General features: G+C 45.8%; 1 protein-coding gene across 6 annotated transcripts in view; it reads right to left on the minus strand.

The window, feature by feature from the left end:
* The window catches only part of RPS6KA1 (ribosomal protein S6 kinase A1), a 91,467-nt gene that overhangs the window by 10,998 nt on the left and 52,515 nt on the right, over positions 1-27,954 (minus strand). For 5 of the 6 annotated variants that reach the window (XM_079985985.1, XM_079985986.1, XM_079985990.1 and 2 more), the window contains 15 exons: positions 22,342-22,395; positions 16,134-16,250; positions 13,825-13,906; positions 13,505-13,585; positions 12,784-12,863; positions 8,810-8,916; positions 7,864-7,901; positions 7,561-7,703; positions 5,709-5,779; positions 4,768-4,856; positions 3,700-3,764; positions 2,753-2,855; positions 1,784-1,911; positions 719-844; positions 152-241 (listed from right to left, as the gene is read on the minus strand). In XM_079985985.1, the coding sequence (XP_079842111.1) occupies positions 152-241; positions 719-844; positions 1,784-1,911; positions 2,753-2,855; positions 3,700-3,764; positions 4,768-4,856; positions 5,709-5,779; positions 7,561-7,703; positions 7,864-7,901; positions 8,810-8,916; positions 12,784-12,863; positions 13,505-13,585; positions 13,825-13,906; positions 16,134-16,250; positions 22,342-22,395 (1,374 nt within the window). Of the gene's footprint in view, positions 1-151; positions 242-718; positions 845-1,783; positions 1,912-2,752; positions 2,856-3,699; positions 3,765-4,767; positions 4,857-5,708; positions 5,780-7,560; positions 7,704-7,863; positions 7,902-8,809; positions 8,917-12,783; positions 12,864-13,504; positions 13,586-13,824; positions 13,907-16,133; positions 16,251-20,627; positions 20,869-22,341; positions 22,396-27,954 lie in introns of those variants that run through there. The other variant, XM_079985987.1, reaches the window with a different exon arrangement.

The following is a 27,954-nucleotide window of genomic DNA, read 5'->3' on the forward strand; positions in this document are numbered from 1 at the left end:
TATCCAAACTGGATGGCACAGAGGGAGAGGAGGGACACACATTTACATGTTTTTATGGAAGAACTACAATTTTAGTTCCTGAGACACATGCAACCCACCAGCAAGCAAGGCCCTGAGCTTCCAATCAACCCTATTCTATTATTACACTCACATCCTTCAGGGTGATGATATTTGGGTGCTGTCCATACCGTAGGAGTATCTCAATCTCCTCTGAGGGATCCTGCTTACTCTTGTCAATCACCTGCAAGAAGGTACCTCACTTATTGCAAAGCCACATCAATTTAGCATTTATATCACATGAATGTTCAAAAACACTTTGCATACATTGGCTCAGTAATTGTTCCAACAGTCCTCTAGCATTATCCCCATACTGCAGACTGAGGCTGAAGACATAAGACAGAGAGAGAGAGGGCAGCAGCAGCACAAATGCCCGAAGCCACCTGGCAAATCCATGGTGGTACTGAGATTTGAAATTTGAGTTGACTTAACTACTAGGCTGCACCAACTCAGGTCCAAGGTCTTGCTGTGCAAAGAGAAGGTTGGGATTCTGGAGTCTGATGCCACAAGGCTTAGGATTTAAGTGCTGGTTGCCAGCCTTGGCTCCTCCTCTCCGTAAAAAAAGCATTTGCAAATAAAAATCCCCTTCAACGATGACATGAGATTTTTTTTAAAAAAAGGTACAGCTATTAATGAGCAGGTTGACGAGAGAGGCTCTGACCTTGACAGCGTACTCTGTTCCCGTTGCCTTGTGAATGCAGCGCTTGCACACAGAGTAGGAACCCACGCCAATGGCCTCCTTCACCACGTAGCCATCACTAAACTGGTGGTTCTTACCATGCAGTTGCTGGAAGGCAGATTGAGTACAAAGAGAAGAGGAGAGGGAGAATTTAGGCTGCTTCAGTGGGCCAAGCTTCCTATGCTGACTGAGGCACACAAAGGACTTCAGTCTCTTTAATTTTTTTACTTCAAAAAGAGGCTGTAGGCTGTGGGTGTGCGGAGGACCCAGACTGGGCCTCCAGGTGAGGTTTTTTTGGGGGGAGGTTTAACCTTTGCCCTCCAGAATGATTTCCCCCATGAACATCCTTCCCCAAAACGCTGCTACTTTCCTCTGAAAGTCCCTGGTTCAATAGGGCTGGAAATAAATAATAATAATAATAATAATAATAATAATAATAATAATAATAATTTATTACTTATACCCCGCCCATCTGGCTGGGTTTCCCCAGCCACTCTGGGCGGCTTCCAACTGAATATTAAAAACAATACAGCGTTAGACATTAAAAACTTCCCTAAAGAGGGCTGCCTTCAGTTGTCTTTTAAAAGTAAAATAGTTGTTTATTGCCTTGACATCTGCTGGGAGGGCGCTCCACAGGGCAGGCGCCACTACCGAGAAGGCCCTCTGCCTGGTTCCCTGTAACCTTACTTCTCGCAATGAGGGAACCGCAATGAGGGAAAAAGAGCCTGCCTGAATTCCTGGAGAGCCTCTGCCAGTCAGTGTGGACAGTACTAAGCTAGATGGATGGTGACTCCGTATAAGGCAGTCCTGAAGAGATCATTTGCGTCTGACGAAAACTGCCTCTAGGCTGTGAAATGTCTACCTTATCTTTTGAAATGCATGCTATTTTGTCATGTTATTTGCTTTGGAAATGGGGGGTGGGAGAGACCCAAGGCTATAATTTTGGGAAGGCAGCTTCAATTAAGCCCAGCTCTACTTCAACACGCTGCAGACCCACCCCACCAGCTCTCACGATGCTTGTCTGCGACCCTCCCCACCTCTTCTTACCTGTACCATAGAATGCAACGGCACTGGTGGGGATTTGGCCTTCTCATCCTCATTCAACCCAGTGGCCACAAAGCTGAACCCTCGGAAGAGCTGATGGGCCCCTGCGCTAGGCGGAATCCCAGGGGAGTCTGGAAAAGGGTAGGGAGGGAGGAAAGAAGAAAACAAACTGTATTGAAACAGCAGCTTGTTGGCAGGTGGCTGTTTTATGCCCCCTCCGAACAATCAAGGCGGCCCCAAGGTAAGGACCATCAAGTGAGAGCAATCCAGGGACAATAAAGTTTTCCTTGATTCCACCCGCCATATTGGAACAGAAACAAATGAGAAGGGCATTTCACATGGTTCCACTTTTGCTAGGCTGTAGCATTTGGGGAGAGGCAGAGGAGAGAGCTAGATGACACAATACTCCCTTTTAGATAAGGTCTCTCTGTACATCCCAGGATACTAATTTTATTAGACTTTCATTAGCACACAAGGAAGATTTTCATACTGGAAAAGCAAATGGGGAACTTCTGATCCTGCAGATGGGCATGGAAACATCAAGCAAAACCCATCCACCAAACTTCCAAGGGAGAAAATATGCAAAGTTCACTGCAAAAAACATCCCAAACTGAACTTGGGCATTAATGCATGATCTTAAAACCAAATTCAGGGCTTTTTTTGTGTCCTATTAACAAGCAGTTGTATCAAATGGTAATTTTGATGGGTCTACACTGAGTAGAATTTAGTTGGGTATAACCCAACATGTCCAGACATCAGGGTTTAAAAGGCCAGGGATGGGGAATGTGTGGCCCTCCAGATGTTGCTGAACTACAACTCCCATCTTCTCTGTCCACTGGCCATGCTGACTGGGGCTGTTGGGAGTTATAGTCCAGCAACATTTAGAGGGCACTGTATTTCCCATTCCCAGTTTAGGCTTAATGCAGCATCATGAGACACCTCTCTTATTGTGCCAAAGTCCAAAATACGAACCTTTTGGCGTTCGTGAGGTAAACTCTTTGTCAAAATAAAAGGTATCATCTGGTTGGCCAACGGCAGGTTTGAAAGGTGGCTTGATTTCTCGGCGAAAGAGTTTCTGCAGAGTGAAAAGGTATACACAAGAGGCAGCTGAATCCATTTCACCTAATAAATCATTCCAAAAACTGTGACACAGATGCACCAAGAAAGCCAAAAGGAGGAGGAGCAAAGCAAAATTCTGATCAGAGGCCTTGTTCTCCCCCAGGTGCTAATCTGAACCTGGAGCACATCACTTTGGAAAGGTGGGATCACATGACGAAATGCTCCTTCATGCAAAAACATTATCTTTATATGAAGCAGGGGTGGGGAACCTTTTTGGCTTTATAGGCCAAATCTTTATCCCACCCCACTGCTCGGTCAACTGTGACAGGCAGGTCGTCCTGCCCATTTGTCAATTACCTGACATTATGACGACAGCAAATGACTGACTTTTCAAAGAGGGCTTGTGGGGATGGGTCTTTGCCAGTGTGTTCCCTGCAGGGTATGTGCTGGCAAAGCAGTGCCCAGCAGGACTGAACCCTGCCCATCAGCTGATGTCACATGGGAATGGTTTGGGGAAAATGGCATCACGGGACAACATGGACTAAAGTTGGCTGCCATTTTGCATACATAGAACTGCATAGACCAGAGTTAGGATAGCAATTGGTTGGCTTTTTAATCCGAAAGGAGACCACCACCCGCAGCTGCTCTCCAGCTATTTGCATAATTTTGGGGAGCCACAGAAGTTGCTTTCAGGACCCAGAATTCTGGTTCCCTTCTCTGGAACAGCCAGTATGTCCAAACTAGCACCTATCACAGCAAATCAAAAGCCATAGCTGTACTGTTTCCCAGTTACAGATGTGAATTTTAAAGAACTTGCAGGACTGAAGAGAAAAAACTGAGAGGAAAAGACGGGTACTCACATTCCAGTCAATAGTCGAATAGAAAGGGTGGCGCTTTATTTCCTCAACACCATCTGGACCAGAACCTGAAACAGAAAGACACCATTTTGTTTATTATGCTGCAAACTGTCCTGTGACTTTCTGGCAAAGGGTCGTCTATAAATTTCTAAATAAAAAAAGTAAAAAGAGTTATCTTGATGTTTCGACTACATGGGCATTTGATCTGATTCAATAGGGGTCTCCTGACTGTATTGCTAACATTATCACAGCAGAAAGGGATAATCTGTGACTGTCCAGATGTTGTTGAAACCCAGTTCCTGCCAGAATAGTCAATGACAATGGAGTTGGTAGTCCAGCAATGTCTATCTGGAGGGTCACAGGTGAGCCACCCCTGCACTGTAGCTCTCAGTTTTGAGCTAAAGCATGAAATAGGAAGGGGGGAAGCATCCTTTGAGGATTTCTCACACACACACACACACAAACACACACACCACACCCTTCGATTTCCATGATACTGCTGATGCCAGGGTAGCTAAGGTGCTATTTCCCCCCGTATATTCCTGCCTGGCAACTGTGCTCCACAGATGGAGAATTGCTGGGAGTGCTGCATGCCCCAGAGGTGCACTTTGTACTAGAAGCCAGGCTTTTAGTGTTGTGGTTCCAGCCCTCTGGAATCGGCCTAGTGTCTTGCTGTTTAGGCAGATACTGAATACATTTTTGTTTAAGAAGGTATTCCCTGGTGTGTGACCCACTCATTTTATGGAACTTTAACTGTATGACTGAAGAAACAGTTTCATTGTTTTTAGAGTCTGTATCATTTGCGTTTCATTCCATTATTCTACACTGCTTCTATGGCTTCTTGCTGCCAAGCAGCTTATAAATCTGCAAAACAAACAAACAAACCCACCCCTCTGAACCCTAATAAAAGTTTTAATTTCACAGGAGGATTTAAACTTTTTGTGCCAGTGACTTCCAGCAGCATTGTGCCATGTCGATGAAAAAACTCAATGTGCATCTGACTACCGATCTGTGGCAGACTTTTTTGTTTCAGGGATGTGGTTGGATATAAAGCAAGTCGGGACATCTTACCTAACCTATTGGCTGGGTTCCTCTTGAAAAGGGCTCGCAGGAGACTCTGTGCTTCAGAGCTCAGAAACTGGGGCATGCCCAGCTTTGCTCTAAACAAAAGGCAAAGAATTGTGCAACCAACCATGAGTCACAGAGAGAAAGAGAAGGCAGCAAACAGACCGTAGCATCTCCATCTCCCCAACACGCCACCGCCCTCTGCTGTCTTTCCTCTCACAGTACAGAGCCAAAGGATACAGTGTGCACTGTCAGTTCCACATCACAAACCTGGGTTCTTCAAATGGCAGAGGGGACACAGAACTATGCTTCCAATGCAAGGGTGGGGAGCCTCCAGTCCGTGGACTAAATGCGGCCCCCCAAATCTCTATATTTGGCTCTCAAGTCTCTTCAGAAGCCACACACCCCATCATGGCCCTGCCCCATATCCTCCTCTAGTGTTTTCCCCTTGCCTGGAATGTGCCCTTCAACTGTGACATCACCTCTTTCTTGCATGAATGGAGAGAGGTCTATAAAGAGCTGGAGAAACTGCAGACTTTTCATGGCTGGAATTTAGCCTGTTGTACGAAAGATAAAAGCCATACCTGAGATTCTGCCTGCTTATGCCTCTGACCCTGTCTACCACTGGCATCCAGACCCTGAAAGGTTGGCCATGAAGGAATGCAGCCCTCAGGCTACAGAAAGCTTCTCCATCCTTGTTCCAATGGCATGGCTTCCAGGCGCATACAGCAGAGATCGGCAACCGGCAGACCCTGGGTCCAAACCACCCCCTGCACTCCCTTTGGCCCACCCCATGATCCACTCCAGGGAAGACCAAGGAACAGCCTCTGTGACACTATGCAGTAAATCATTTGGTGGTACTGGGCAAAGGAAGGCCTTCCTTGTAAACGAGTTGCTGGCTGGGTCTTTTAGCGCAAAGTAAACCCTCTGCAGCTGTGTGGTCTTACTTGAGAATGAGAGTCATTGTCTCCTTCCGGTCCTTCCCCTGGAATGGCAGGGCCCCCGTCAGCATCTCAAACTGCAAAGGAGAGCAAGCAAAAGTATCACACTCATGAACCAGGGGGCCCTGGGGACAACTTTCAGTGGTGCTTAGTGTTACATATCCCATCATCCTTTTTCATGGGCCATGCTGGCTGGAGCCAGTGGAAGTTGTAGCCCAGCAACAGCTGAAAGGTCCCGTGTTGGCTACCTCTGGACTGGAGGGTCCGAGTAGGACCAGTGTTGGGGTAGGTTTAAATCTTTGCTCAGTCATGGGCCTCCCTGGGTAACCTTGGGCATGTCGCCATCTCTCAGCACAACCAACCTCACAGTGTTGTTGCAAGCAGTATGCTCAGTTCCAAAAATAATTCCTCCTTGAGGTGAGGGATTCAGTGTTCAATAAAGAGGCTGATTCTATTGGTGCTGGCTGGCCAGAAAGAGGTGTAAGTGGTGGCAGCCACCTTTCACCTTCCTGGACAATGGCAGCAGCTCTTTCACTCTGCCAACTGAAGAGGAACAAAGGATGCATTTGATAAAGTGACCTCCTCTCCTCCATGACAGCTTAGACCAGCCTTTCTCAACCTGTGGGTCCCCAGATGTTGTTGAACTACAACTCCCATCACCCCTGGCTAGCAAGGCCAGAGCTCAGGGATGATGGGAGTTGTAGTCCAACAACATCTGGGGACCCACAGGTTGAGAACCGCTGGCTTAGACAAAAGAAACCTGTTCCACAAGGCCCCCTGTGCTGTTTTCACCCCTTCTTTAAAAAAAACAAACAAAAACCTTAGCAAGGCCACAAGATGGCAGCACTTCTTCAGCTAACTCCCACCCTCACTAGCAGCTTCCACACAGCCAAACAGTGATTTTCAAAATGCTTCCCTACACCCTCCATTCCTGAGCTGATGGAAGAGGTCTTGGGTGTGGTATTGAGGGTTCTTAGGACGATTGTCCTACTGGACAACAAGGTTGATGCTAAGGCTATCTTCTTGGGGGCATCCACAACGCCTTTTCAAGGGCCCAATACATCTGGCTAGTGGATCTGAGGTTCTCATCAAGAAGGCTGGAAATCTGGATGTGGAACATTCCTCTCCTGACTATTTATTTATATATGTGTTTATAAGGCTGCTTTAAAAAGCAAAGCTCTTTCAAGGTAGCTAATATAAAATATAAAATAATATTATCAAAAAACAACCCCCGAACAGTGGCAAAACTGCAGGATAAAATTAATACACAGGCCAGGGTCATTCTATACAGCAACCTTCCTCAAGTGGGGGCCCTCCAGATGTTTCAGACCAAAGCTATGTGCTGGCTGAGACCGATAGGGGTCATAGTCCTAAACATCTGTAGGTTGCTGAAGGTTTCAATAAAGACTAGGGAGGGACTGGTCTATTTAACTTCACATGCCTGTAACATTCCTGCTGTACCAGTCCCAATGGGCATTTACTGCGATAGCAGTAAATCAGCAACACTTTCCTGTCACAACTGCATCCTTGCAATGCCTGTCATGAGAACTCTTTCTAAGTGGTATGTGGCCTTCTTCAACTTAGGAAGCAAGCAGATGTCAAAAGAACCTTCAGAGGCCCGCTGTGCCTTGTTCACTAAGCACTTAAGAGCCGTCTTTCCTAGCTTGCGTCCCTTCCAGTGTTGTTGGGACTACAACTCCCATCATCCTTGGCCATTGGCCGTACTGGCTGGGTCTCAATGGGAGTTGCAGTTCAATACATCAGGTTGGGGGAGGCAATGTTAGCTGCCATGACAGCTTCTGGGCGGAAGAAAGAAAGAAAGAAAGAAAGAAAGAAAGAAAGAAAGAAAACACTGTACCATTAAAATCCCGTACGACCACCAGTCAGCGCTCTGGGTGTGGCCTTGGCGATTCACCACTTCTGGCGCCATGTACTCCACTGTCCCACAGAAAGAGTAGGCTTTCTTCTCATGGTCAATGGCTTCCTTGCTCAGACCAAAGTCTGCAAAAGGGGTAAGAAGTTAGGGACAGTAGCGGGGTTTGGGGATAGAGAGATAGAGAGAGCAAAAAGTAAAATAAATGAGCTGCTTGCTTGACAAGACAGAGAGAAGCAGTTTATCATCACATTCAGGAATCAATCAACTTTTTAGGGCAGGCTGTACCTGTGAGTTTGATATGGCCTTCGTCATCCAGGAGGATACTGCGAAGAAAAGAGGGAAAGAACAAAAGGTGAAGAAACAAATAGAATAGAATAAAATCAGCAGAATACAAAATACTATATTAGATAGACGCCTATGTAACCATCCTGTCAGTGCAAGGATTTCTGCTTGTGCAGTGGGACTCCCCCCACCTCTCCTGGGCTCTCCCCAAATCTGCTCTGGAGGGTTGGGGGGGCAATCCAGAGCAGATTTAGGGGGGTGCAGGGGGAAGGGGGGGTAATACTTGCACTGGCAGGATGGTTACTTAGTGCAACACTGGGTACAAGCCTTATTGCAAAACAGTTTGCAAAACAGAATTCAGCTGCATTCCATCTCCCACATGACCCATTAGCTAGGTGCAGGCTGGTTAATGCTCTTAAGTTCTTCTACAACTCAGCACCATTTTATGTTCACAAGCCAAGCTAGAAACAAGCTTGGCCCTCTCGCCCTGGAATTAGTCCCAGCTGCCTTCTTGGCTCTACAGAAGACAGAGCACTGGGGCAAGGTGTGACAGAGGGGAAGGCCAAAAATGATGCAGTACATGACATTTCATCCTGTCCTCCCCTCCCTCAAAGTGCCCTTGACAGAATGATGGTCTGCTTAGGAACAGTTGGCAGCCCCTGACGCCTGGTGTGGTGGGCTTCATCTCTGCTCAAACCAAGAATTTGGGGTCTCATTTGAAGAGGAAAAGCAGGATTCCAGGTGTCTCCACACCAGTCGTTGGGTTTCTGAATAGCTCTCAGATTCCACCCGTCACCCCCTGGACCAGAGTTGGTGGCAAGTCAGGTCAGAGTTGCAAGGTTTCTGGTGAAGTGCCTGACAAGCTGTACATTCAGGAAAAGGGGAAGTGTATGTAAACACCAGCCTGGATCAGGGCCTGCCTGAGAGCCAGGAAGGGGTAGGGGCATACTTCTCTGGTTTAAGGTCCCGGTATACGATTCCCAAGCGGTGCAAGTGGCCGAGGCCAAGTGCCAGCTCTGCAAGGTAGAATTTCACGTCTTCCTCTGTGAACATTACCTGGGAGGAACAGAGAAGTCAGCTGAGGTCAGGAAATGCAGAACTAACACATCAGCAAAGGTCTAAGTATGCCTCATGTGTCTGTTAAGACTGTTAAGCAAGCAAGTACTATTGATATTCCATGTCAAATTCTGTAACTTATAAAGCCTTACAAGGCTCATGACCCCAATACCTCAAGGGCCACCACTCTCCACATGAAGCAACCTAGACTCCGCAGTCTTCATCTGAGGCCCTTGGCCTTGTGCCCCCTGAGGGAGGGGTGACATGAGAACGGGCCTTCTTAGTGGTGGCTCCCCATGTATGGAACGCTTTCCCCAGAGAGGCATGTCTGGCACCATCACTAACTGTAGATGCCAGGTAAAAATAGTGGGGTTGTGTCAGATCAGTTTCTTACATATATTACTTGTGTGTTTTAGGTTGTTTATCCTTGTTCTTAATGTTCAATGCAGCTTTGAGTTTCCTTTTTCTGAAAAAAGTGACTAATAAATATCAATAATAATATTCTTTTTCTTTTTAAAAAAGAAAAAGATTTGCAAGTTTCTAGACCTCACTACTCATGTAGAGAAATAGCTAAAAAAATGCACAGATGTCGGTAAATCTCAAGAGAGGGCAGGCCAGGTTTCAAAGAAGTAATTGTGCTAAACTATCCCAACTTATTTTTTTGGAGGGATGAGGCTATTAAGCTCTTTGAAGCAGCATCTCTGAATCTGGATAGACAGGTATAATTTATTCTTGCAGCAGAATCTGGGTTCCATTCCTGCACAGTTTTTTCTTAAGCCCCAGAAGTCACTCTTAGTGTGAATGTGATGAGCACATACAGCTCTGTCAAAGATCCTTTCCCATTCCTTTCCCACCGTATTAAAAATATACTTCATTGCTTCAATTCTACAAGCAATTCTAGTAAATGCATCAATTTTAAAAGCACATTTAGAAGTTGCTAAGCAGCAGTGGGTGGGGAGGGGGGGAACAGATTTGGAATCTTTGTTTGAAGATCATCTAGTTGTTGTCCTCCTGGTGTCACATGCTTCCTTGCTCTCAGAGCAGTTTCCTGTTACCCCATCGGGGCCTCTTCTTCTTCCCCACACTTCCTGCCAGCCTTTCCCCCTTCTACTCCAAGGTAACCAATCGCTTTGCTCAAGCAGCTATGGTGTAACAGGAGATAATGTGTTACTGTTTTGCAATCCTTTCTTGCTCTGCTTGACAAAGAAGAAAAAAGGGGTGGGGGGCGAGGCTTCTTGTCTTCTTCCAAAAGCCTGCTTCTTCAAATGCCAAAACTTACAGCATCCTTCCTCTCCCAGAAACTGGCTTTTGGAATTCCAAGCCCCTCCCCCCTTTAGTGCAGAGGAAATGGCAAATGGACCCACTGTCGTATAAGCTCTGAAGACAGTTGGAAACCAGGGAACAAATTAAGCTGGAACAATATTGTCAAATCCACTGCTCTCTCCTTCCCCCTACTGCATTGCCTCCCAATGCTGACACACAGTCTCGCAATCTCCCTCCTACAGGTCTTAAAAACGTGACAGTCTGCATATTTTGAGGCAGCCTAAGTCGTCTGGAAACAGAATTGCTGTACCTTCTCCTTACTCTTCCCTCTATAGTCTCTCCACTTTGTGAGTTTGGAATCTAAATTGATCACTGCTGATCAGCAGCCATGAAATCTCTGCCTATCTGCTGATGGGCAGTGACTTCAGGCCTGCTTTCTGCAGGGATCTGCTATGTGATCAAGTCTCCCACATGGGTCATGCGGCCAGTCCACTGCATCTCTGCCTGCCCACCCCCTACATTTAAAGCACCCCTATGCCACTTTAAACTGTCATTGCTTCCTTCCTCCAAAGAATCTTGGGAACTGTAATTTGCTAAGGGTGCTGAGAGTTGTTATGAGACCCCTCACAGCACCAATAACAAGCTACAGTTCCCAGGATCCATAGGAGGAAGTAATGATTGTCAGAGTGGTATGAGACTGCTTTAAACGTAAGGCATTGACGTGGCTTAGGTGGACAACACTTAAGCCCCACACCTGACCCTCTAACATTGTAGAGTCTGCAACACCCCCTGCAAGGCCTTGGGGAGACTTCACCAGCACTGCCCACGTGTTTTCATAGGACTGGCAGGACTGGCTAGGCATGGCAAGCATTTGCTTACGGCAAAACTATTTTTAGAGATGGTAATAAAGTAGCAGGCTATCTGAAAAGTTCAACTCAATGCAGTCTGCAAGCGATTCTGGGATCTCTGACTGCACAGAGCTGCCTTGAGGCAGCAAAATGTATTTTTCATCTTTTGCCATCTTGAGGGTTAGAAACTTGCAGGTTGTTTTTCCTTCAAAGATGAAAGGCAAAATGAGGGTTGCTGCATAAGAGAGTCTGCATGCTTGTGTGATGAGGTTCTTGAGCTGTGGGATATGTTGTTGTTGTTGTTGTTGTTGTTGTTGTTGTTGTTGTTGTTGCTGTTGCTGTTGTTTAGTTATTTAGTCATGTCTGACTCTTTGTGACCCCATGGACCAGAGCACGCCAGGCACTCCTGTCTTTCACTGCCTCCCACAGTTTGGTCAAACTCATGCTGGTAGCTTCGAGAACACTATCCAACCATCTCGTCCTCTGTCGTCCCCTTCTCCTTGTGCCCTCCATCTTTCCCAACATCAGGGTCTTTTCAGGGAGTCTTCTCTTCTCATGAGGTGGCCAAAGTATTGGAGCCTCAGCTTCAGGATCTGTCCTTCCAGTGAGCACTCAGGGCTGATTTCCGTAAGAATGGATAGGTTAGATCTTCTTGCAGTCCATGGGACTCTCAAGTCTCCTCCAGCACCATAATTCAAAAGCATCAATTCTTCGGCGATCAGCCTTCTTGATGGTCCAGCTCTCACTTCCATACATCACTAAATCCATGGCTTTAACTATACGGACCTTTGTTGGCAAGGTGATGTCTTTGCTTTTTAAGATGCTGTCTAGGTTTGCCATCGCCTTTCTCCCAAGGAGCAGGCGCCTTTTAATTTCGTGACTGCTGTCACCATCTGCAGTGATCATGGAGCCCAAGAAAGTAAAATCTCTCACTGCCTCCATTTCTTCCCCTTCTATTTGCCAGGAGGTGATGGGCCCAGTGGCCATGATCTTCGTTTTTTGCGCTGTGCTCTTTCACCCTCATTAAAAGGTTCTACATGGGCTCAATTATATTTCTTCAGCATTTTATAGTTCCAAGAGAAGATCTGGCAGACTTACTGGGATCAGCATTATCCCCACTGCATAGATGGGCAACATACATCAATGACAGCAGTGGAGACTCTTATGACCACTTGCACACTACCCTATTGAAAGCCCTATTTTGGCATTAATGCTCTTGTACATGGGAGCAGAGACAGGGCCGCATGCTGAGACACCCCACCGCTGCCATTTCCCCCTCCTTTGTTGTCCACAAGTACAGCACAAACATCTGCGGAGACGGGTATCTCTGCAGTCTCCCCTCCTGCAGATGCCAGCATACATCCCAGCAGCATGTGGCAGAATGTATGTGCCGTTCTAAAGAGGGCTGATGTTTGCTCATTACTTCAAAAAACAGCCCATCTCCATTATATATGCATGCATTACTCCAAGGAGCTCAAAGTCACTTTCATGGTTACCCCTAGTTTAGTCTCACAGCCACACTCTAAGGCAGGTTAGGCTGAGAGACAGTTGCTGGCCACCCACTGCGCTTCATGGCTCAGCAGGACTTAGAGCTAGGATCTCCCCAGTCCCAGTGCAACACTCTAACCTAGAAGGTAAGCCACACATCCCCACACCACTGCACAATACCTGCATTGCACAATTTTTTTAATTCCCCAGGATCTAATCAGATACAGCCAAACTGCCCATGAGCCACATGGTGCATGCATGTACTCACCTCTTTGGAAAGGCGCATGAAGAGGTCTCCGCCTCTGAGGAAGTCGAGGATGAGGTACAGCTTCCCTTCCGTTTGGAAAGCTGAGATGTAAGATACAGAACAATCAGCACCCCCAGAGCTTGCCAGCGGCTGGAGGAGAACCTAGCCAGCCAAGCCTGAGCATAGCTGTCAACTTTGAAAATAAGGGATCAGCAGTCTCGAAAATAAGGGAGCAGCAGCCTCACCTATCCCGGGGACAGTCTACGGGATATCTAACAATCTGGGATAGCAGCGGGAAGCAGCGGAAAATGGCGCTGGAATAAGGGAATTTCCCGCAAAAAAAGGGAAGGTTGACAGCTATGAGCCTGAGCAATGTCTCAAGTGGTTAAAGGAGCCTTAGGCATGCACAAGGACAGTCCCATGTTGACTGGGACTGATGGGAGTTGTAGTCCAAAACATCTAGAGGGCACTAGGTTGGGGAAGGCAGCTATTCCTCTGCCCCCCCCGAGAAACAAAGTACCCCACATGAACAATTTAACCAGGTTTCAAACAGGGGATTGAAGTGGGCTTCTGATCCCAAGTTAAGGGGAATTAGATAGAATCAGCGCCAACTAACAAATTGTTTAATAGGTGGGGATAACAGAGATTTGGTTCAGAAAGTGGAAGAATTTCAAGGGGTAGGGAGGGAGGGAGGTGGAAAGAGACAGAGAATGCCAGAAGAAAGGTGAAGTTTTGCACTCACCATAGTGGAGTTTCACGATGAATGGGTGGTTGACTTCTACTAAAATGTCTCTTTCCATTTTTGTTCTTACACGATCACGCACTGTCAACACAGAAAGCTCAATTCAGACGTATCACAACTGGGGAAAAAGCACCCAGCATCAACTCTGAAGACTGAGTCTCAACCCAAAGCTAGTCTAGGTCCACATCAAACTGACATTTAGCAGGGGCAAGTGAGCACGAGGATAATGATGGCCAAGGATGACGTGCGCCTGAAATGTACCCCCTGCACCACAACTTCCTGGTTCATTCAGGTTCCTAGCACAAAGTGGGGCTCGTTACCTTTCAGGGTGGCTTTCTTTAGGACCTTCATGGCGTAAAGGTGGCCATTGTCTGGTGGGGTGATTTTTCTTACGAGGAAAACCTGCACAGAGAAAGGCCAGGACAGAAAGAAATAGAGAGAGAGAGTCACACTCAGTAAAAATTCAGTGAAAGGAGCACCTTGAAGTTTGGAGGTGGGAGAAGGCAACTTGTAACTGTTCCCTGGTGTTTTCAAGCCAATAAATTAAGTTGACTGCAACTGCCAATTCCAACACTGGATGGGGCTGCTCTCATCTTAAAAATGAGGTCTGTCCTCTGCATTTTGCCATGCTGCACCCTTTCCGCAAAACCCCAACTTGTCCTACCTGTCTATGCCTAGAGATAGGATAAGTTGAGTGTGACAAGCCTTTCCTCAGATCCGAAGGCCTTTACGCAGGAGTGGAGAACTGGGCTGGGTCCTTAACTCCTCCATCGCCTATGAGACACATTTGACAGGTGAGGCAGAGTCCCCAACCTGTCAGTCACTTGACATCACAGTGATGTCAGATGACCTGTTTTTACCCAAGCTGAACAACAGCTGATTGTTGGCGCTCGCAAACACTGCACACAGAGCAATGCAGGTGATAGGGCTTTGCCACTTGTGCATGGAGCTATGTGCAAGCCCTGACAATCAGCTGATCAACAGAGTCTGGGTGCTTTATGGAAGCCGCAGCCAGTGCAGAATGTGTCAGTTTGCCACTGAATCTGGGTGTGGATGAGCAGCTTGAAGCAATGCCATCTCTGTGTTTGCTCCACACTTTTGGACTGTGTTATATGAATGCTGCAATGGAAGGTAAAGTACTCCATTTATAAGAACAAAATGGCCTCAAGGCCTGACTGGGAACCCAGCTGCCTGCCCTGAAAGGAAGCACTGCTTCTAAGTGTGTGCGTGTGTGTAGCAGCTGAGTGGCAAGGTGCTGTGCACATGATCAGAGGTATTACTACTTTACTTTAAAAGAAGAGGTGTGAAATGTTGAGTATTCTGCCACCACTGGCAGCCACCACTGAAATAAATGAAGCTACATGGGCCAAGGTGTGTTGGACTACAACTCTAATCAGCTCCAGCTAGCATGGCCAATGACAAGGGATAATGGGAGCTGGAGTTCTACATCTGGAAGGCACTAGCTCAGAGAAGGTTACTATCATCATCATCAGACCTTTTATTGGCATCACATACAAACATCCAAAACAAATCAATACAGAATTACCACTTCCCCAGTGGCACAAAACATTTGCTAAAAGAAAGGAGGCAAAGAAGTCTGTCGTCACATCTCTAGGTCTCCAGGGAGATCAGACGTCTGCAGTGTATTTTGATGACAAAAAACCAAATAGAGATATTTAGCCAATAACTTGGTAAGCTCCTGATCATTCCCCAGTAATAGAAAATGTATGACCTGCAACTCTGGTTTCCATTTGGGGATGCAGAGTTGATCTAGAAATTGCTGACGGAGATCAGCATACAGTTTACAATTAAGAACCATATGTGTAAGGGTTTTCACCAGGTGGTCTTCACGTGGGCAAGTTCTTTCTCCTTCCACCCTGCCTGAGAACCTTCCCCAAAGGAGGTTTGATGAATTTGAATTAAACCTGGCCAGCGAAAATGCCAGAAGGTTACTAGATATATTACCTGGGAATAAGTCCACTGAACCGAATGCAGCTTACTTCCGGAAACACACATACTGCTGAAGACTTTGTAGAGCAGCCTTTCCCAACCAGGTGCCCTCTTACAACACTAACCACCCTTGACAATTGGTCACACTGTATGGGCCTGGTGGGAGTTGGAGTCCAACAGCATCTGGGGTATACCAGGTTAGAGAAGGCCATAATAAAGCATTAAATGATGGGCTCACCAGAACAGTCATTTTTGTGTTGGCAAATGTAACAAGCAGGTCTAATCTGGGGCCCTGATACTCCCAGGCAAATTTGTTCCACTACTAGACTCTGCACTTACAGGATCTTGTCTCAGATGAAGCCAGAAATCCTAAGCTTCTAGTCCACATAGAGGCAAAAGATCTACAGATGAGTAGGCAGGGCCTACTGACCAACTGGAAAGTAGAAGTCTTGGCCAGAGCTTCCAACAAATAAAAAAGCTAGGATGTGCACATAAATGTGCCCTTGTGTCTGCCTCCACTCTAGATTCCCTGCAAAAAGGACAAAGGCTGCATCCAGACTACCAAAAAAGTTTGCACAATACTGTAGAGCACACATCCTTTTCATGCACAGTGTTGGGAGTTCTCTCGAGAGCATGAGACACCCAGCTCAGCTAACAGACACCAAAAAGGTGAACTCACTTTGCCAAACGAACCCTGTCCCAGGACTTTAAGAAGCTCAAACTGTGATGGATCGGCCTTCTCAGACCCCTCTTTCACAAGGTATGTGATGGTATATTCTTGGACAGAGCCTTCATTCTAAAATTAAAGAGGAAAAAGAAAAAAAGAGAAAAAAGGTTAGCTGGTCCCACAGACCAGAAGACCTCTTGCTTTAAAAAGAACAATAAGACAATCAGAGATTATACAATGCTCTTGAGCTTGCAGAAAACAGCCTAATTCTCTCACCAGTGTCAAAATCTCTTTACGTTTTACTGCCACTGAATAGCACGAGAGTCAAGGGTCAGAATCCTTGCCCCTGTGGCCAGTCTGTCTGTTAACTGCTTGCTTGATTCCAAGCAGAGGCACTGTCAAGGCAGGACTTTGGGCCAAGAAACCTGCTGGATTTAGTAGAATGCACAGCAGGGCTGGTTGAAGTTAAATCAAGTAATACACATTAACCATCTTTAAAAGTACCTGCTCTCCCTTCCCAGTAAAACCATTAAGTTCAGAGTCTAAAATTACTTAACTGCCCCATTGATTCCAAGCACAAAAATATGCTTGAGCCCATCATGCAAGCTCAAGCGAATGAGATGTTGGTGGTTGTACACAAAACCCATCTTTGTGCATTTGTACTGAATTGCCAGCACTGAGCAAGCAGTGCAAGTGTATGAAGTGCTATGAACTCTTACAGTGTTTGTATAGGGATTTTCCTATTATAATCAAGGGACATGCCACGGCCACATTATATTTATAATTTATAATATGTAGAAGACATTCAGGTGGACAAGGTGCTGGCAGATGCAACATGCATTCCTTTGGTAAACAGCAACACAATAGAGAATCATAGAATAGAATCATAGAATCATAGAGTTGGAAGAGACCACAAGGGCCATCGAGTCCAACCCCCTGCCAAGCAGGAAACACCATCAGAGCACTCCTGACATATGGTTGTCAAGCCTCTGCTTAAAGACCTCCAAAGAAGGAGACTCCACCACACTCCTTGGCAGCAAATTCCACTGTCGAACAGCTCTTACTGTCAGGAAGTTCTTCCTAATGTTTAGGTGGAATCTTCTTTCTTGTAGTTTGGATCCATTGCTCCGTGTCCGCTTCTCTGGAGCAGCAGAAAACAACCTTTCTCCCTCCTCTATGTGACATCCTTTTATATATTTGAACATGGCTATCATATCACCCCTTAACCTCCTCTTCTCCAGGCTAAACATGCCCAGCTCCCTTAGCCGTTCCTCATAAGGCATCATTTCCATGCCTTTGACCATTTTGGTTGCCCTCCTCTGGACACATTCCAGTTTGTCAGTGTCCTTCTTGAACTGGACACAGTACTCCAGGTGAGGTCTGACCAAAGCAGAATACAGTGGCACTATTACTTCCCTTGATCTAGATGCTATACTCCTATTGATGCAGCCCAGAATTGCATTGGCTTTTTTAGCTGCCGCGTCACACTGTTGGCTCATGTCAAGTTTGTGGTCAACCAAGACTCCTAGATCCTTTTCACATGTACTGCTCTCAAGCCAGGTGTCCCCCATCTTGTATTTGTGCCTCTCATTTTTTTTGTCCAAGTGCAATACTTTACATTTCTCCCTGTTAAAATTCATCTGTGAGAGTGGCGGTCTTTGAAAGGAGCTCCTATTTAGCTGCCTCCAGGTGCGGTTGGACTCCAACTCCCATCAGCCCCTGTCAGCATGGCCAATTGTCAGGGCTGATGGGAGTTGGAGTCCAACAACATCTGGATGGCTGCGGTGCTTAGCATTTATCTCACTTCCTGCAGTTGAGGAGGCCAGCTGCACATCCTTTACGCAAATGCAGGTAGCTGCAGAGTGAGATTTGACAGCACACGAGTCTGAGTCACTCACAGCCCTGAGAAATCCAGCGTTCCATAAACAATGTCAAGACACTGTGGGATCTGTCAACTCATACATTACATGGACACTGCCCCACCCCAAGCATGGCCACAGTTTACAGTGAACAGGAGCAAAGGGCCTTGGCTCCAGGAAGCAGATCTGGGCACAAGTTCAGGAGGGGCAATGTTTGGACAGCTTTACTGCTGGGGCCAAGTAAAGCTGTCCAAACATTTGGCATCAGTTAAGCAGATCACTAAGGATGGTGTTGGTGGAGAGAGAAGGGTCAGCAGCAGTTGCATGCATGTATCTTGTGAGATACCTAGGGATGGCTCCAGGTTGGAAGGGACCTTGCCAGGGCATTGGACCCTAGCAGCTGCCAAAAGACAGCAGCTTTGGAGAAACTGCTGGGAGAAGTCAGATTGAAGGGAAGGGGAAGAAGGAACAGGGATGCATGTGTACAGGTGTGAAAACCTCCATTCAGGCAAGGAAGAGGCATTGTCGGAGTCCAAGGATGCAATCCAGCTAGGCAAAAACACTCAAGGAGGATGCACAACATGGCCTGTCAGGGGTATGGCTATGTAGGGGTTGTGGCCTGGGGAGAGACCAGAGGCCCAGATAGAGGCTTGAAAGGCCATATTTGGTCCCTGGGGCTCGAAGTTCCCCTGTCTCTGATCTAAAGAAGCCACCAGACTCTGGCTTTTGCCTCAGTGTCATGCTTCTGTCTGCAGGAAAGCTTTCAAGTCAGCAGCTTGGTGGCTTGCAAACACTTGCTGTTTCCCCACAATTAACATATGCACTCTCCCTCTCTTCCCCTCCCACAATATTAAGCACTGCAGTACATTTTGCCATCTACTCCCGTCGCTTTTTGGCGGGCGGCAACGAGTGTGAATGTTTGCGCCACCAGAATTACCCACCACCCTACAGCAAACATGCTTGTTTGTTGCAAAACAGAGTCAGTGTGGCTGGCACATGGAGGAAGCAGACCCCCACCCCCAAAGCCATCTGCTTAGCTACATGAGCAGTTCTGGGGAAGAAAAAAAACAACCCAAGGAGTCTGTCTGCCTCTTGGCAGCCTTGCCCGCCCCCCTCAACTTTCCTCTTCACTTCAGGGGGAGACTGAGGAAATGCCAATGCTTGAAACTGGCACCGTCTTGAGACGGAAATATCAAACAAGAGACAGACTTTGTATCAGAAACAAGAAGACTGAGGAAGCAAACTCAGATGTCACATTTACAGAGGGCTGCAACCATGGCATGGTAACTAATTTGCTTGGCCCATAGCTCAGTGGTAGAGCACAAGCACTGCATTTAAAAGACCCCAGGTTAAATCCTCAGCTTCCCATCTGAAACACTCCCATCTGAAACTCTGGGGAGATTCTGGCAGTGTAGTCTATACTGAGCTAGATGGATCAATGGTCTAACTCAGTAGAGGGCTATGTTTCTATTTAATGCAGTTCTTTATGCAGAAGTATGAGAACTAGAATCTTAACTTTATTTTAAAGGGAAGGACCATAAGCTCATGGGAAGAGAGCACACGTTCCGCACGCAGAAGGTGTTAGGTTCAATCTCTGGCTACTCCAGGTAGAGCTGGGAATGTCCCCTGAAAAGCCACTGCCAGTCAGTGTGGGCAATATTGAGCTAGATGGAACATAGATCTGAGTCACTTTAAGCAGCTTCCTATGTTTTGTTTACAAAAAGGAAAAATTGTGGGTGGTACTCAGTATAAAAAATGTAAAGGTACTCAGTATAGTCCTACCGAGAATAGACTCCCACAGCCCCAGCCAGCATAGCCGCAGATGATGGGAACTGTAGTCCAGGGACATCAGGAGGGCCACAAGCTCTCCAGCTCGGCTTGTTCATTATTTATATTTGCGCAGCTCAGGGTAGATGGGGAGACATTTGACTCAGTTTGTATTCAAAGGCGAATCTATCGAATCTGCACTTTCCAAAACAATACGAGAACTGAAATGCAGCTATCCTTCGAAATCCACATCTTTCCAAATTTTGCAATGCAGCTCTCCAAATGACCAAAGTCTTTAAAAAATGCTGTAAATCTGGGGAAATTGCTTGCAAAAATTTGTACATTAGTCAAAACTTCATATAATATGTGTTTGTTAGGAGAAAGTTGCATAGACACAATGGTGAATCTTTAAAGATGAACAAACTTTTAAAAACAACAACAACTACTAACAAATTGCTGCAGAAATGTAAAGTGCTGAATTTACGAAAGGAAAAAGTAAGAAACCGAGAGAACCGAAATGGAGAACCGAAATTTCCATTTGTAGCGGTAGATAGCATCTGCTTTGCAATGAGAAAAATCCCAGGTTCAATCCACGGCATCTCTGGATAAGGTTGGGAGGGATCCCTGTCTGAAATGCCGTATAGTCACTGCCAGTCAGTGTCGACAATACTGAGCTAGAGGGACCAGTGGTCTGACTCAGTAGAAGGCAGCTTCCTGCATCCCTCCTTTCTTCAACAGGACTCATATGTACAGTTCCCATTCCTGGCACCAACCACACCCAGACCTGCTTTTTTCCAACAAGCTGGCATTTGGACCAGCCAGATGATGAGAGTACACCCAAAGGAGAAGAAAAAGCCATCATCCAAGCCAAAGTACTGACCGGGTTGCTGAGGTTGCTTGCGGGAGGCGGCGGGAGGCTGCAAGGCTCGGGGCGGCGCTTCCCGTTGATCCATAGCGTGAGGAAGGCAAGGATGCGAGGGAGCCTGGGTTCCTTAGCCACACTCATCGTCCCACTCTGGCAAGAGCGGCACATCTCTCATGACAAGGTCCCCAAGGTCCCCTAAGGGAGCATGGCTGGTGGCTGCAGGCAGACCATCAGCTGGGGTGCACTCTGGGTCTCACAGGGGACCAGCCGCTGATACATGTACCCAAAGCCAAGCCAAGCGGAAGCAGGGAGGTAGGGCCGCCTTAAGAAGCAAAGCAGGTTAAAAACAGCACTTCCGGCCCTCCCTCAAACCAAAACACTTGTGGTTAGTTCACTTTAAACACCTTCGAGCTTCTTTCATGTTCCAGTTCCACTTTTTCCTGTTGAAATGGAAGCCTCTCCCCTTAATTCTTGTAGCAGGGGGCCGTGGGGAGCCTTTTTTTCAGCACGAGGACCACATTTCTTTCATGAACAGACTTCTGGAGGGCCACATGGTGATGGCAGGTGGGCCCAGAGGCAGACGTAGGTGGGACAATGGACAGGAATCTGACCTTTATCAGTAGGCTACATTCCAGGCAGGCAAAGGTCAGGTTGTTTTTCTCATTCTGTGTACATGTGTATCTATGTTTGTGTGTGTTTATCCATATTTATTCATTTCACAAAAATTATATGCCACTTGATTCTTAAGAAAACACTCAAGGTAGTTTACAAAAGAGTAAAACAATGAAAATTGTCAATAAAAAGAGTAAAAAACCAACTTTTAAAAACATTATAATAATAGTCAAAATCAGCAATCAGCTAAAACCAGTTTTTTACACACCTCAACATTCAACTTGCCTGGATAGGCTTTCCTAAATGAAAAATATTTTTAGCAGGCACCTGCCTGATGTCAGTAGGCAGGAAATTCCAGAGTGTAGGTGCTCCCACACTAAAATATCAATTTCTTACAATGTGGAACAAGTTTTATGTGGCTCCTGTAACATATTACATATACACACCTTATCAAGTCATTAGCCTGTAATACTGTAGTGGATATAATTTAGAGATCCACTTTTTCTCTTTTGTTTTTTTCTAAGTGCATGAAAGTGATTGTACAAATAATAAAATCCAAAACAAATTCTTCACTAAAATCTCAGTTTTGGTCCACATCAAAAATTTTCGACGGCTAAAACCTTATTTGTAATACTGTAATTTCAAGATGCAGAACTGTAGAACAGCCCCCAGTTGCTGGTTTTTGCTACCTGCTTCATTCATGAAAATGGAAATATGAATTGTTCGTAACAGGCAGCTGATGTTCAATGTAACCCTTCAGTCTGGATGTTAGCTGTAGCCCTTCAGTCTGCAAGAGACTGAAAAGTCTGCCATGTTTGATTTTGGGGATTGGGTTGTATTGGTGAATTCGTTGTTATGTGACTAACAATGCCGTCCTATCTTCCCTGCTTAGATAACCTATTTCCACCCTTCCAAACTTCAGTTCACGCAGAGTTAAAAGCACAAAGACAGTATGACCTCAAAAGGAAAGAATGAGAAAGACAGCTTACATTAACTCAACTCAAATCTTGTACAGAAATAATCAGCCCATCTCCCAGTATCTGCTTGTGAAGTAAGGTGAGAACACAAATTAAGACATCTCTCCCAAACAGGTGTTCCGCAGGCATGCAGTTTTTACCTTATCTGCTGTGTTCACATTGTCTCTCTCTATCCAAGTGGTGTTCCGTTTTGCCTGCAAAACAAAATGAGAAAATAGTGTCTGAGCAGGAGGTCTATGGAACCTGAAACAACAGCAACACTTTCTAAATATGTTCATCTGAAGCATGGATATCAAATTGTGGACATAGCCAAATTGCCGCTGTCCCTCTAAAATGTCAAAAGTATAGCACAAACAAAAGGTTGTGACTTCCATGCTCATCAACACTTAGTACAATTATCTACTGAACCTGAGGTTTCAATTTTTCCTGGTAAAATTCCCAGTTCATATTGATATAGTAGTAGTAGTAGTAGCAACAGCAGCAGCAGCAGCAGCAGCAAAAGAATGGAAGAAAGAAAGTGAATCTTTCTTTGCCATTTTCTTCTCTGTGACAAAATCAGTTTGAATCATAGAAGCAGCAGGCAGTGAGCAATGCTGATATGCCACAAAAAAGTTTTACATACATATTTGTGTTCGATGGCAGAATTTGGATACTTTTTGGTACAGTGGTACCTCTGGTTAAGAACTTAATTCGTTCCAGAGGTCCATTCTTAACCTGAAACTGTTCTTAACCTGAGGTACCACTTTAGCTAATGGGGCCTACCGCTGCCGCTGCGCCGCTGCACGATTTCTGTTCTCATCCTGAGGTAAAGTTCTTAACCTGAGGTACTACTTCCGGGTTAGCAGAGTCTGTAACCTGAAGCGTATGTAACCGAAAGCGTTTGTACCCCGAAGTACCACTGTACTGGGTAAGGGCCAACAGGTTTATATACTCTTTACAGAATAGTGGCAGACAAGTCATGGAGTAATTCCATAGTGACCAATGTAAGTTTCTTTACATAATGTTTTGTGCTTTAGCTAATATTATTTGAACTCCATTTAACAATAAATTATATTCGTCTGTTAGCTGGCATGATTAACTCTACAAAAATAATCAACAAGAATGCCACAGGTAGCTTAAATGATTTCTTTTCATTGTGTTTTTAAAAGATGTGACCAATGTAACAGTTTTGCAACCTCAAGAATTCATTTGGAACTTGGATGGGTAACTTTTTCTGACCAACACAACACGCTCAACCAGCATAAGTTCCATTGTCCTAATCTCATCCAATTTTGTTCCTAACGTACAATTTCTTGTCAGTTCACCAAATGAGAAAGCAAACTATCAATACAATACAGTGGTAAAAAGGTACCCCTGCCCGAAGGCCAGTCGTGTCCAACTCTAGGGTTGTGTGCTCATCTCACTCTATAGGCCGGGGGCCAGTGCTGTCCGGAGACACTTCCGGGTCACGTGGCCAGCGTGACGAAGCTGCTCTGGGGAGCCGGCACCAGAGCAGCACACGGAACGCCGTTTACCTTCCCGCTATAAAGCGGTACCTATTTATCTACTTGCACTTTATGGGTGCTTTCAAACTGCTAGGTGGGCAGGAGCTGGGACCGAAAGACGGGAGCTCACCCCGCCGCGGGGATTCGAACCGCCGACCATGCGGTCGGCAAGCCCTAGGCGCTGAGGTTTTACCCACAGCGCCACCCGCGTCCCTACAATACAGTGGTACCTCAGGTTAAGTACTTAACTCGTTCCAGAGGTCCATTCTTAACCTAAAACTGTTCTTAACCTGAAGCACCACTTTAGCTAATGGGACCTCCTGCTGCTGCCGCGCCGCCAGAGCACGATTTCTGTTCTCATCCTGAAGCAAAGTTCTTAACCTGAGGTAATATTTCTGGGTTAGTGGAGTCTGTAACCTGTAGCGTATGTAACCTGAAGCGTATGTAACCCGAGGTACCACTCCAAAACAGTTTCATATATGAGACAATCAAAAACAATTCCAGGTATAAAAACAGTAGCAACATTTCAGCACAATTTCACTTTTAAAAAACAGTTAAAATAGTTCCAATGCAAATTCAGACTGGGATAATGACCTCCACTTAAAAGGCTAGTTGGAAGAGGAAGGTCTTCAGTAGATGCTGAAAAGATGAGAGAAAGATAGTGCCTGCCTCATATTCAAGGTAAGGGAATTCCAAAGTGTTGGTGCCCACCACATGAAAGTCCTGATTCCTTAGTCTTTATGTCCAACTGTCTGTGTGTAAGAGTTAGGAATCACTCCTGAGATCTTGTACTAGCACAGGCTGAAACTCAAGTAGGAATCCTCTCTCAAAACTTCCTATTTTCATTCCTGCAGCATGCATCCACAACAGAAGTTAATTGTAAGCACTCTTGATGTGCTCTGTCATAAAGCACCTGTTTTGCATGACGAAGGTCCTGGGTGCAATCCCGTAAACTTTATTGTTTAGAGAAAAGGCAAGAAAGAGTGGATTTGATAGAAGTTCATAAAATTATGCATGGCATGGAGAAAGTGGACATTGAAAAGTTATGAAGGAGGGAGAACAACACGAGGACCCATGGGCATCCAATGAAGCTGAATGTTGGAAGATTTAGAACAAATAACCTGACCTTTAAGGCTGGTGGGACAGAAGGCAGCCAGCCCGGGCTTCCGGTTGGCGCCGGCGCTAATGGCGGCTCGCTCTCCGTTCTCCGGAGAGAGAGCTGCTCCGCGAGTTCGGGTCTGACCGCTACGGCGAAGCGGGGACCCCTAAAATCACAGGCGCGGAAGCCTGTGAGCAAGGAGACTCGGTGGGCATCGTTTGCGCCCCCTTTTACTGCGAAAGAGCCTTTTTAAAGGCTCCGGAGGAGCATCGGGGGAGCGCAGAGCTGAGAGTCGCTACCCAGCTCGTGGAGTGAAGCCGCATCGCCATTAGCGGAGAGCGCTGACTTCTTCCTGTTATTTGGACTGAAAGAGACTCCCGTGAGTAGGATTGGCAACCCTTTCGGGACTTTAAATTCAACTTCTTTTAAAATTTGGCCGAAAGTGGGGACGGTAAACAAAGGAAGCCTGCCTTCCCCAGATTGTATGACTGCTAAAGCAACGGACTTGGTAAGCTGCAATTGACATCTTTTAAGGGAAATTTAAGAAAAAGGAATTAACCCCAGCATTGACTTAAGTCCTCCCCCCTAGGGAGCAGGAACGGGGGGGGGGGGGTGAAGAAGAAAGGAAACCTGCAGGAAAACTTTTTAAAGGGACAATCTACCGCAGACTCTATCTTTGGGAACGGACTGCCTGAGTGATACACTTTGACAGGGAGCTGTCAAAGACTTTGCAAAGAGGAGACTTTATTTGCTACAATTTATTGAGACTTTGTAAAAATTATATGGTTGGCTTTTAAACAAGACAGGAAAATTGGTTTCCAGGTGGAGAAATCGAAATTAGAAACAGAATTGTTAGAACCCAATACTAAGAACTTATCAAGAATGTACAACTTGCTGTTGAAGTGGAATACAATAGATGAGACAGTGAAGTCTGCTATGGTTAAATGGGCACAGGACATAGGTCACGACATTATGTTTGCTGACTGGGAGCAGTTATGGACCACAGGTATTAAATTTACGGCATGCAATGCCTTACGAGAAAACATAATGAAAATGATTTATAGGTGGTACATGACCCCAGTCAAGCTTGCGAAGATTTATCATCTGCCCAATAATAAATGCTGGAAATGTAAAGAGACTGAGGGTACCTTTTTCCACCTCTGGTGGACCTGCCCAAAGATTAAGGCCTTCTGGGAAATGATTTATAATGAAATTAAGAAAGTGCTTAAGTGCACCTTTAACAAGAAACCAGAGGCATTTCTCTTGGGTATGGTCGGCCAGCTGGTGCCGAAGAAGGATAGGAATTTCTTTTTGTACGCCACCACGGCAGCAAGGATTCTTCTAGCAAAGTATTGGAAGACACAAGAGCTACCCACGCTGGAGGAATGGCAGGCGAAAGTGATTGACTTTATGGGACTGGCAGAAATGACCGGCAGAATCCGCGACCAAGAGAGAGAGACTGTGGAAGAAGATTGGAAGAAATTTAAGATGTATCTTAAGAATTACTATAAAACTGAGGAGTGTTAAAATGCTGAGGGAAAAGAAGACGTAGAATTGCAGCGATAATTGGGTTTAAAATTTAGGGTGGAATAGAGAAAGAGGACGAATTTATATTTAATTGGGCAAGATAGGTTGCTGAATAATGGTACTAAACTAAGGATGCAAAAAGGGAAAGGTATGGGGAAGTCCGGGAAAAGAGGGTTATGAAAATAAGGTTATGAAAATACGAGTTTTTTGTTTGTTTGTTTATTGTTGCTTTTTGTTTTGTTAAAAAAATTGGAAATTAATAAAAATCTTTACAAAAAAAAAAAAAAAAAACAGAAGGCAGCCAGCCCGACAGTAGCTGGAGGAGCCAGAAGCAGTGACAAGCAGAGCCTCATTAATAATAATAATAAATTTTATTTATACCCCACCCTCCCCAGCCAAGACTGGGCTCAGGGCGGCTAACACCCGGTATAAAACAATTGACTAAAATACAACTTAAAAACAAGACTAAAATACAACATTAAAATGCAGCCTCATTTTAGTAGACACTCAAATCAAAAACTTTTTGGGGATGAAAACGAGAAATCTTCATCAAGGCCAACTATCCAGACTGGAAGCCAAGGAAGTCCTCAAATAGGAGTTCCATCACAGAAGGAGAAAGGAAAAAGGATAGAGGGGGAGGGGATCAAGTTGATTCCAAGCCAAAGGCCAGGCGGAACAACTCTGTCTTACATTCATTCATTCTAGTTTTGCCCCTACGTATTGAGTTCTACAAGGGGGAACACTGAGACTAAGGACGAGGAAGCTGAGCACCCCCCAAACTGGATGCATGTAAGAAGGCAAGCAGGTGAGGACTGACATGGGGAGACATAGGTTGGCGGGGCACTGCTGCCAATGGAGTAAGGATGTGACTCTTTCATCTTCCTGACTCATTTTAACAAATGGCAGGGCCAGCCCAGACAGCAACAGATCCAGTGCCAGTCAATAAGGTTCATGGCTGAAAAGGGACTTGAACTCCTCGCCTCCCTCGTCTCAACCCAACCACTCCACCAGACTGGCCCTGTGTAACTCCAAAGTACCATGTGCATCGATGGCATAATAAACAAATTTAAAAAATAATGATGATGAGTGGAGCAATTGTTATAATGTTGCATATAGGTAAAAGGCCTCTCTGCCTGTTGGCATTTAAAGGACACTTGTCTTTCACCTGCATCGTGCGAGGGAGGGGACGACGATGAGCAACCAATTTCATTTTTATTTGGTAAATTACTTCATCTCCTAGATGCTCTGCCTCCACAACTGCTTAAGTGCAAAGAGGAACACATCTGAAGGGCATGTCTCTTGAAAAAGTTTGGATGTATCGGCCCGGCCCCACCCCCATGCTGATTTAAATGTGCAGAGATGAGGATAAGCTCTTTAACACACTTTAAAAACAAACACAAAAACACAACAGAGGAAATGAACCAAATAAATGCTGAAACCGCAAGCCTCCGGCAAGCAGGACTCTCTAAGTGAACTGTAAAGAGTCCCTTGCAAAAAGCTGTTCTTACTTCCACTTATCTCAATCTGCAGCAAAGTCTCTACAGCTGGCAGGAAGAAGAGGGAACCATTTCCGGAACAATTGGGTTTCTCTGAGCCCAGGCCGAAAAGAGAAGCCGCAAACTTGTAACCGGGAAGTATCTGAC

Source organism: Podarcis cretensis (genome assembly GCF_951804945.1).
Source record: "Podarcis cretensis genome assembly, chromosome: 8".
NCBI lineage: Eukaryota > Metazoa > Chordata > Lepidosauria > Squamata > Lacertidae > Podarcis > Podarcis cretensis.